We start from the raw sequence: 11487 nt of genomic DNA, 5'->3' as shown, positions 1-11487 counted from the left end.
TCCAGACACCTGGTGATGACTCGGGAGTGTGCGAGCAGCTTTCATTATGAAGACCTTGGCACTTCAGTCAGAAGATCACAGGTCTGGAATCAGTTTTTATATTAGGGACAATATTAAAGTGACTTACAGGGTGTGAATGACGGAGATAAATGGCATCTTGATTAAAAGTATTAACTCTAGATTGCACTGGGCGTTTACCAAAACTATTTGATTTTGAAGGTGTGAAAAGGCTGCGGATGTATTCTAGTTATGTTTATTAGTTGTTGTTGTTTTTTAATATGGTATTCCATATGTTTATATATTTAGTGAGATATTCATAACAGTACAATATCAAACATCTCGGTATTTGTGTAGAATCTTTTTTGCAGGTATACCGTACGTAAAGCCTTCAGAGACGGATGCTTACATCAGTTGAGGTTTCAAAGGTGTCCACTAGAGGGCGTATTGAGCTCTAGTCATCGTGTGTTTTTGTTCTCTTTTCATCCTTCAGCTGCCTGGCAGAGACCGTAAAACACCGTTTGCATTCAAATAATGTTTGTTTTCCGTGGTTTGTTTTTAAAATATGCAAAACACATCAAAACGTGGCCGGCTGTTTCAGGGAGATTCTACACATCTATGTACCTACAATAACTTTTAAAGCTTACCATACATAGGACATACATGCCAAACACATGAGCAAGTGCGACCTCGTGTAAAGCCGCTTTGCATGCATTGTTTTTTATGTTTATTATTTACACGTAGACCAACACAAACGACCAGGTAAACAATTAATAGACCATCAATAGCCGTCCAACACGTCTGTTTTTGCCATGCATTGTCCATTTGTTGTGTGACTAGTTACATCCACCTGTGATGCTTTAATCGTTTTCAAACGTATCAAAATACAAAGTGCGAAACCGATCACAAACACAGATCCATTCAACCTTTGGAACTGCGAGTTTATTTTATTCATCTGAATAAATATAAATGTTGTAGGGAATTCACGAGGAACTCCCGACGGCTTGTAGTAGTCTAGGCAAGCATCAAGGCGAAACGGGGATCGTGACATGATATGTCATCTCCATCATTAAAACCCGTTTCTTTAACGTAAGATTTTCAAACCCCGCACTTAAACTAAAAGAGTCCTTTATAAACTCCCGTCTGCGTCCACATCACTCACAAAAGGCACTGCTTTGAAAACCCTGCCCACAATTCGAATTTAGCGCCTCCTATTGGATGCGCTATCTACCTCCTCCTCCGTTCATTGGTTGGCGGAGGGTCAGTAACAATGTTTAATGCACTACGAGAAAGAGTGAGACAGGCAGAGAGAGAAACACGCAGAGGAGGCAGAAGGGACACCGGGGGTATAGTGCATTTATTCCCGTGCCGTTATTGGCAGCTGGCTTCAGTGACAAGCAAAGACAGCCGAACGGAACACTTTCGGTCAATATCAACATTTGACTCTTTGGACTCTCTTTCATTTGCATTTATTCTTTCTACTTCATCACTGGGGACTGGACGTATGGTCTCCTAAGAGGGCAAGGACGTATTCATTACGGGGATGTCTTACCCCGCACCGATGCAGCACAAGAGACGGCTTCTATCATTGGTGATATCAACGCTTCTGGATGTTTTTATATGTCTGGGTCAAGATTTCGCTCCTAAAGCATCCTCAGTCTGAATCCCGGTGACTCACTGCATGAGCGGAGGAGAGTCACTGCATCCTAATCAGAGAGATACGGGAGAGGAGCCGCTGCCTCATTGACATTACAGGCGCACTTTTGGGGAGCACTTTATTTTTCTATACAGTCTGCTTGGAGTTTTTCCGCTTGAAAAGGTGGCGCATTGAGGATGTAACCCGTCTTTGGTGATGGTTGTTTTTAAACTGGATAGTAGGCTAAAGGTAAGTCTGTTTGTGCGTTCATCATCATCAACATTTTCTACCAAAGTGTCATTCAGGGAATAGTGAGGGAGATGTCCGGTGTGCGCTTTAAATCTGAAGCGGCCGATGCGCACTAGACGTGTCCGGAGAGGATGCAACAGCTTCTTTTTAAGAAGGCTTCTGTGGTTAATGATAAATAACTATGGTTGTCTTGTAGTTCTCCTCTGCTTTATGCGACCATGTATGAATTGTATTTAACAGGCGGATTACGCCGCCTTTTAGAGATTTAAGAGGCTTATTTGAACGCAATTTTATTCACTGGGCTGCCTCAACTAAGCAAAAGGTATAGATATGGCACCAGTTAAGCTGCTGTGTTAGGACGCATGGATATAGAAAACGACGTATCCGTGATTATTTGCGCAAATGCTTAGTTTATAATTGTGCGTTTCATGCGCGTAAAGCTCTCGGGATAACTGGCACCACATGGCGTATCCTGACGCATCGCTTAACCTACGTGTTGAGAGCAGAATTACATGAACATCCACCTGTATTTAGTGGTAAAGCGCTCCGACGCATCTCAAGGTTAGATTGACATGCTATCCACGTCGTACGGCAAGGAATGAGAAATTACGCATTATGTGTGCATTTCATTACAGTCACACTACAGAGGAAAAAAAATGCCACTCATGCCGAGATAAGAGAGGTTTCAAAGCTACTTATTAATCTTGATGTCACTCACTATTAAAAGGATTGAGTACAACATTATGTGTAAGGATCTGTACATTGCTAAAAAATAAGTGTTTTCTTGTTTTATTACAGGCGAAGAAGCTCGGAAAGGCTATTTCTTTGAGGAAACCGGATTGTGATTATGCTTCCAATGCGCCTGGGCGTTCAGCAGAATATAAATTAGCTGTACAGCCTCGCCGTTTGTTGTGAAAACTCAGGATAAAAGGAGCACTGCCACGGAGGATAGAAAAGAGCATTCAAAGGAAAAGCCCACATAATGACTTTATACATTTTTTATCATGAATCGGCATGTGTGCTCAGTAATTGAAGGTTTAAATCGTCATATTGCCAGGAAGATCAACAGGTCGGAGGCGTAGAAACGCATCTGGAACTGAGACACTCTCACTGAAAGGGATGCATCTTTCTGTTTTCCTTTTCCTACTTTTATGGGCGCAAGCCCTGACATTGAAAAACTTGAACTACTCGATACCTGAGGAGAAAATTCAGGGTGTCATTGGAAACATTGCCAAGGATGCGGACCTGGAACTGGGGGAGCAGGGGAAAAAATCCAACTTTAGGGTGTTGGAGAACTCATCCCCTCATCTTATAGATGTGGATCCTGAAAGCGGGCTGTTATACACAAAACAGCGGATCGACAGGGAAACACTGTGTAGACAAAACTCTAAGTGCCAGCTCTCAATGGAAGTGTTTGCCAACGACAAAGAGATCTGCATGATTAAAGTTGAGATACAGGACATAAATGACAACGCACCAAGCTTTCCTTCTGAACAGATCGATATCGACATTTCTGAGAACGCAGCCCCAGGTACACGTTTCCCTTTGGCTGCTGCCTACGATCCTGACACGAAGGAAAACGGCCTGAAAACATATCAGATCACACGGGATGATTACAGTATATTTTCGTTGGACGTAAAATCCAGGGGGGATGGAACTAAATTTCCTGAATTGGTTGTTCAGAGGTCCTTAGATCGAGAGGAGCGCAGCCATCACACTTTAATTATAACTGCCACGGACGGAGGGGAATATCCTAAATCAGGCACGATGCAAATCAATGTGAAAGTCACAGATTCTAATGATAATAGCCCTGTGTTTGAACAACCCTCATATGTAGTGGAGATCCCTGAGAATTCACCTCTAGGCATGGTATTGATAGATTTAAATGCCACAGATACTGATGAGGGAATTAATGGCCAAGTTACTTATTCCTTTAGCTGTTATGTCCCAGACAGGATCAAAGAGTTGTTTTCAATAGACCAGCGGACGGGTGTCATAAAGATTCAGGGTAAAATCGACTACGAGGAGAACCCTATTATAGAAATTGATGTTCAGGCAAAAGATCAAGGCCCCAACCCAATTCCTGGCCATTGTAAAGTCACCGTAAAAGTGCTGGACAGGAATGACAACTGGCCCTCGATAGGTTTCGTTGCGGTGCGTCAGGGGGCGGTTAGCGAAGCGGCAACCCCGGGGACAGTGATCGCGCTTGTGAGAGTCACAGATAAGGACTCGGGCCGCAACGGCCAGCTCCAGTGTAGAATCTTGGGCAATGTCCCTTTTAAGTTGGAGGAGAACCATGATAACTTCTTCACAGTGGTGACCGACAGACCTCTAGATAGAGAAGTAAAAGATGAGTATAACATCACCATTGTGGCCAAAGACAATGGCAACCCACCCCTGAATTCAACGAAGTCTTTTAATGTTAAGATCTTAGATGAAAATGATAATGCGCCTCGCTTCACAAAAATGGTCTATCTGCTTCAGGTGCCTGAAAACAACATCCCGGGGGAGTACCTGGGCTCAGTTCTGGCTCATGACCCAGATTTGGGGCAAAATGGAACTGTGTCCTATTCCCTTCTTCCCTCTAATGTAAGCGAGGAATCTATCACCACATATGTTAACATCAAACCTACTGATGGTGCAATTTATGCTCTGAGGAGTTTCAACTATGAACAAACAAAGTATTTTGACTTTAAAGTGCAGGCGAAAGATTCAGGTAGTCCACACCTGGAGAGCAACACCACTGTCCGTGTGAGCGTGCTGGATGTTAATGACAACATTCCCGTCATTGTTCTCCCATTACTTCAGAACGATACTGCTGAGATCCATGTACCACGAAATGTGGGGGTCGGTCACATTATTACCACGGTCAGAGCGGTGGACAATGACTTCGGCGAGAGTGGCCGGCTCACCTACGAGATCTCGGACGGAAACGAGGAACACCTGTTTGAGATCGATTCAGTGACCGGTGAGGTACGAACAGCTCAGCCATTGTGGGAAGAGGTGTCACCTGTTGTAGAGCTCATCATCAAGGTGACCGACCACGGCAAGCCGACTCTGTCCGCAATGGCGAAGCTTATCGTCAAAGCCTACTCCGGACCCCTACCGGAGGGAGAACCACGCATCAATGCTGAACATCACAACTGGGACATGTCACTCCCATTAATAGTCACCCTCAGTATCATCTCCATCATGCTCTTAGCGGCCATGATCACCATAGCGGTCAAGTGCAAACGGGAGAACAAGGAGATCCGCACGTACAACTGCCGCATTGCTGAGTACACCCACCCGCAACTGGGCAAAGGCAAGAAAAAGAAAATCAACAAGAACGACATCATGCTGGTGCAAAGCGAAGTGGAGGAGCGAGATACCATGAACGTCATGAACGTGGTAAGCAGCCCATCGCTGGCCACCTCGCCCATGTACTTTGACTACCAAACACGTCTGCCCCTAAGCTCTCCGAGGTCAGAGGTCATGTATCTCAAACCCAACGCCAACAACCTCAGCGTTCCTCAAGGGCACGTTGGCTGCCACACCAGCTTCACAGGACCCGTTACCAATACCACAGAGACACCAGTGAACAGGATGTCGATAATTCAGGTATGAAAGACAACTTATATTCCTTTTCCTTTTGACCCTCCCTCCCCTTCACTCCTGCTCCATCTCACTAGGTCAATAAACGAATGGATGAGTAGATGCGTGTGCATACAATGAAGCAGGATTGGGGGGAGGAAGGGAAACACAACCGGTGATAATATGAAACATGAGTGTCTATATTTCCCCCGCCTGATGCCAGAGAGTAGCGTGCTATCGTTTTTTGAAATCTAGCTTTGCTCATATTGTTTCAGGTAATGCGTTAAGAGGAAATTGAGTATGGAACATAATTCTGTTGGGGAGATATTGTTTTGATGTTACCGCTGGTGTGGAGAGATTTGACACACAGACAGGTTCAGCCCTAAAGGCTTGTTATTTCATAACGGCTATACCATGATGATTTGCTGCTCCTGCCCAGAATATCTTTACTGCCACTGGATTGCAAATGAATAGAGCTGCGATCAATATGTAGTTTCCTGTGGAGCTTCTAAGGCTTGTCTCTCACAATGTCAGAACGAAAGTTCTTTCATTTTCTATTACGGCTCGCCCGCTAAGTCAAATAAATACATAAACAGTTTATTATGCGACGTAATGCAATTTGTCTTAAGCCAAAAAAAATCTATTTTCAGTCTTGGTAATGTAACACGCTTACCGTATTACTTACTCAGCAGGTTTGTGTCACCTTCGTACTCGAACGCCGTGACAATCCTTTCGCTATTAAACACATTCAGACTGCACTTCATGAAAAGAAAGAAAAAGCTTTCCTGGATTCCCTCCTTCCTCGCTAATGCGTCTTTGTGTGGAGCGATTTGGTTAAGCCAGTGACAACTTATGTGTGTCTTTGCTACTAAGCCAGTTTAAAGTCATTTGAAATCTGTCGTGTCAAAGTCACCTCTTTACACTCCTACGTGTCGCCATTGATATTATAGCTGAAAATGTATTTACAGTACATTTTTTATCTTTTCACAAATTATTTATTGTAAATCTATTTCTTTAACACTCAAGAGTCATGGACGTGTTTGCTTTCTGCTGAATGTGTAGTCATTGAAGTTGTTGTACGTGTAGGAAAACTGTAGGCTGTGTGGCGTTGTGTTGGTGTATTTGTGGGTAAACATACAAATATGTGAGTATAGCATAGATTGTAATTTTCATGTGGTGATACATCATAAATCTGTGGATATTTACTAAATTTATACATATACAATTATATAGTTAATGGATATCAAAGGGTTAACTCTACATCCGTTTGTGTGAATGTGCGGTCACGTGTGCATATGTAACCACTCTTGTGTCCTAGCTGTAGGTCAGAGGTCACAGTAAGGACCATTATCCTGAGCTTTAATAATGAGTTGAAACCGCAGACACATGCACTGCAGCATATATACACGGCCCTCTCTCTCATCCCCTTCTCTCTGTTGTAGAAAATAAGCAAGGCCCAAACACACACACACACACACAGCGTGCATGCTGTGTGTTTACATAGATCCATACAGTACAGGATATACTCTCCATTATTTACAGCACAAGTGTGGCGGGAGGCAGATGTGCTATCCAGTTTCTAGGGCCGTAAAACAATCTTACTCTCCCCTGGCCTGAAACGGTAAGGTTGAGGGGAGAAAGAGATTAAAAGAAGAGTGATAGAAACGCACTTAAAATTGAGTACTCAGAAAATGTCAGCTGACATTAAACTGAAGCTTTAGAACGGTGAAAGGAACCACAGTTAATTTAGTCTTATTATGGATTTGGTAGATGTCGTCTTGTACTCTTGTGCATTTCTGTGTTAAATGCTTCTCTGCATGTGTCTGTCAATATGCGGTCAATGGTCAAAGTAAGGATGTTACATGTAGTGTAATACTACAAAATATAAAGAAGCGTTACTCTGCATGCGTGCTTTTGTGGCCCGAACTTAACTTTCGTTACACACCCGCAAAGAATAGAGTCCCTGCAGGCTATTTCTGATAACAAGCTAAATAAATAACAGGTACTGTAAATTACATTAGCTAGCAAGTTCAAAGTAAGTCTATTGTTTTTTGATTATCAGTGGAAGAAGCGTTACTCGGCTAAACCTCAATGCAACAAAGTTACACAACCCATTCAACAAACTGGTTATTTATTATCATTTATACAATTGCAGATTGTTAGTTTTATACAATTATTATACAATAAAATATTAATATAAATTAAATTAAATATCAAGTATTATAATATTACCCATTTGCCAGACCGATCAACAAACACAGACCCGGCGTGTGTGTCCAATGAAACCATATATAAACGATAAATTAATACATAACCTGTAGTGAACATTAGGACGGTTAGTGTCCCACACAAATTAAGTATTTAAATTCGAATAATTGATATATATTCTTACAATATGTGATTATAATAGTTGACAATTATGATTTGTGTCATCACATACAGCCTAAAAAATAAATGAAACGTTGGGCTAAAACCCCAAAGCCCCCACACAGCTGCACGAGGGTATACCGCCCGCTTCTTAATGCTGTTTGGTAGTGGCTGTTCCAGAGGTTGCGAACAGCTGGCGGCTGAAGTAATACGACTGAAATGAAAAGAGGTGCAGGGTCAATTACAGCAGCAGGACTGTCTGCTCTCACAGAGCACAACACAATGAAGGGTGTAATTCGATTGGACGAGAAAAGTTTCCTGGATAAAGGAACACAATAGCACTTAATTACACTGCAGGCGTCTGGATCTATTACTTAATGGTGAATTGAGGTTTAAGAAAATCTTCCGTGGTATCCCTTTAACCCAAGAACGAGGGATTTTCTTAATGCGTTCTTCTAATCTTCTAGAGAGCATTTGAGTATTTGTCTTCGCGTCTGGTTCATACTTAACCGCACATCTGTCAGAGTTAAAGCCAGCGTTTTAAATGAGTGCCTCGGAGTCATTTTGTTCTGTATCTTCCGTATCTGTATTGTTGGAGAGGGGAAATGTGTGTCAGCATGAGTATTAGTGTTTAGTATGCCTATAAAAGTGTCCTCTAGGTGGAGACAGTCTGCCTTTAGTGCTCAGTTGTGCAAAATATAGGAGGCTTTATTCAAATGCACACATTTCTGCTTACTTAAAATGCAAGTTTACTTGTTGAATGAATTTATGTATTTTCCAGTGACACTGATGCTTAGAAGACATCATTTGACTGTGATTCCGCCATCTGGTTTGCTATTGTTTTGTGTTTCCACAAATAGAGAGGTGAACTAAGTCACTGAAGGTCAAATCGGTTATGCAGGGTTAGCGATTCATGTAGCTCGGAGGAGGGCAGCGGCCGTGACTCTCCACTTGTTAAGGTCAGTGCTTGGAGGGAGTTTGCAGCCGGACAGCAGTAAAGCACCTCCGGGGAGTGTCCGTCCGAACTGTTTCTTTCCATTAAAATGTCCCTAAAACAGAGAGAGAGAGAAAAAAGAATCAATGCACATACTGTAGACACTGTTTTACTTTTATTCTCATGTTTCTGCCAAAAATGTACATTTTATATACAGTATGTTCTAATTCTTTATATATTCAGTTTATTTACATATACTTATTATCTTTTACTTAGCATCTTTTTGAAATTTCACTTTAATGTTTGTACTTATCGTATGTCTATTGTGATATGTTCAATGCTCTGGCAATATTGTATGAACACGCAATATGCCAATAAAGTATTTAATAATTGAAACAGAATGGCGAGTGGAAGGTAGATGACAAGAGATCTCAGTATTCAGTAACTGCTTTGAGCGGAGGGGCTGCAGTTGCGCTCCAGCTGTAAAGGTGCGGTGTGTTTTATAGACATTGGGTTTCTGTCACATTGTTTTTTTTGTAAAATTGAGTGATAAAAGCGGGTGTCAGGTAATCAGATTGCCGCATGAGCTCGAGATGTATTGCTTTGGGAACTGATGTGAAATATTGTCAAAAGACAAGACATGAGAGTCAATGTCTGACAATCTGTTTAGTGCCCTCTCTCTTTCTCTCTTGCTCCGTGTGTGTGTAGGAATGTATGTGTGTGCGCTTTACAGTCGGACAGCAGGAGCACGAACACAGTCATGCATGCTAATGGCTCTGTCTTTGCATGCTGCATTATATGATATGTGTGAGTTTGTGTATGCTGGCAGATTGAGTCATGATCCCCTATGAGTGTAACAGCCCATTGTTTCTCTTCTCTTCTCTTCTCTTCTCTTCTCTTCTCTTCTCTTCTCTTCTCTTCTCTTCTCTTCTCTTCTCTTCTCTTCTCTTCTCTTCTCTTCTCTTCTCTTCTCTTCTCTTCTCTTCTCTTCCCTTCCCTTCCCTTCCCTTCCCTTCCCTTCCCTTCTCTTCTCTTCTCTTCTCTTTCTCGCACATTTATTAGTGACTCAACATCGAATTGAAATTTCTGCTACACTTCAATGGGCCGTGTGCCTAGAAAGAAATTATATTATGCAGTACGTTGTTTGTTCATGCACGAGGCCTCCCCGCCTGAGAAACAGAGCGTTTGTTTATGGTTTAGAGTCGAAGACAAAAAGATGGAGAAGAAGAATCAGTGAAAGATAATCTTGAAAGTATTGAGACCGGTTTTTCCCTCTCCTAATCTCAGCCCGGGTTTATTCTTTAGCGTATTCAATCGTTTCTTTCTACTGCCCTTGGTATCTTATTCGTATTGTTTTTGCGATGAATTATTGATATCTGGTTATGATATACGAACATGATCAATGTGTTCTGCAGTGTATGTGGGAAATCTAAACAGCACTTGACTTCGAGCACTAAACGGTGCTCACGAGACCCTGCCGTAAATCTGCCTGTTATTTGTTTGATTTCTGTCTTTGGTCCTTCTAGATTTGCAGGGGTTTATTTTCTTTACCTTGTAATAGCCGTCTCGGTGTGTGTGTGTGATCTCAGAAGATCCTATATTTACTGACTCATTAATAAATCATGAGATTTAACAGAACAAGACAAGAGCAGGATGTCACCATAAACATCCACAATTATTTGCGGGGGAGACGTGCAACCACAAAACCTGCCCTTTATCAAATCATCTTTCCATTAATGTATTCATGACTCGTTTTAGATGAAAATTATTTTGAGGTGTAATCCTCACACTGAAAGCACACACACAGAAACAGACAAGCAAACACTTGTTTTTTTCTTCAACTGCAAAGAGGCCTTGGGTTTCAAGTGCTTTAGAGACAGATTAGAGAAGGATTGAGATTAGCCCAGTTCTTCGGGAGATGAAAATCAATCCCGGGAGGCCAGAAACAACAACAAAAAAATCCATCCTTCTGTCCCAGCCGCCCTCCCTTCCGCTCGGTACCTCGTTTTCTTTGGGTGCGCTGGAGTGTGTCAAAACCTCAGCATGAAAAATGAAGCCGAGGGGCTGAAAAGATCACCATGCTTTCTGGCGCACATTTCGACGATTAATTACAGCACAGCTGAAGTGTACAGATATGTGTATAATACCAAAGACATTTGTTGAGCCGCATGTATAATGTATGGCAATTCTGGAAATCCAAGTAACTCTGTTGAATTATTTATTGAGTTGTATAGCTCTATAACCCAGCGCTGTCCGCTCGGCGTGGTTTGGAACCCCAGGCCCGTTTGGGAACCAGCAGGCCGGCGCCATTAATAACTCATAAACGCATTTGTAATTTTACCCCGCCCTTGTACAGTTCCGCTTGAACGATGGAATTAATCTCCAGAAAGTCTTTGTGCTCGAGTCACTGGGGTAGATTTACGACACAAGTCCAGATGAAGAACTGAATAGATGGATGAGTGAGTGAGTGAGTGAGTGAGTGAATCATACACATGGTCTGTGGAATGTTTTTGATTAAATGGGTTTTAAAAAACCAAATCATTTTTATTTTTCAAGCAAAAAAAAAAAAAAAAAAAAAAAAAAAAAAAAAACAGCAGAGATTGATTTACGTACCCATAATAGCTTTAGATCTACATGTGACATGAATCATTTATAGAATATAACAGAATATATATTTTTAAATAAAACACTTGTATTCAGTATAGCAGTATTGCGTTGTGATGTTACCTTA

General features: G+C 41.9%; 1 protein-coding gene across 1 annotated transcript in view; it reads left to right on the top strand.

The window, feature by feature from the left end:
- Nucleotides 1–1298: 1298 nt before the first annotated feature.
- The window catches only part of pcdh17 (protocadherin 17), a 59369-nt gene continuing 49180 nt past the window's right edge, over nt 1299–11487 (top strand). The window contains exons 1-2 of the mRNA XM_079482707.1: nt 1299–1882; nt 2681–5482. Coding sequence (XP_079338833.1) covers nt 3002–5482 — 2481 coding nt within the window. The 5' untranslated portion in view covers nt 1299–1882; nt 2681–3001. The remainder of the gene's footprint in view (nt 1883–2680; nt 5483–11487) is intronic.

Source organism: Barbatula barbatula (genome assembly GCF_947034865.1).
Source record: "Barbatula barbatula genome assembly, chromosome: 20".
In the NCBI taxonomy this organism is placed as follows: Eukaryota; Metazoa; Chordata; class Actinopteri; order Cypriniformes; family Nemacheilidae; genus Barbatula; species Barbatula barbatula.
This window is presented reverse-complemented; position numbering and strand designations above follow the sequence as displayed.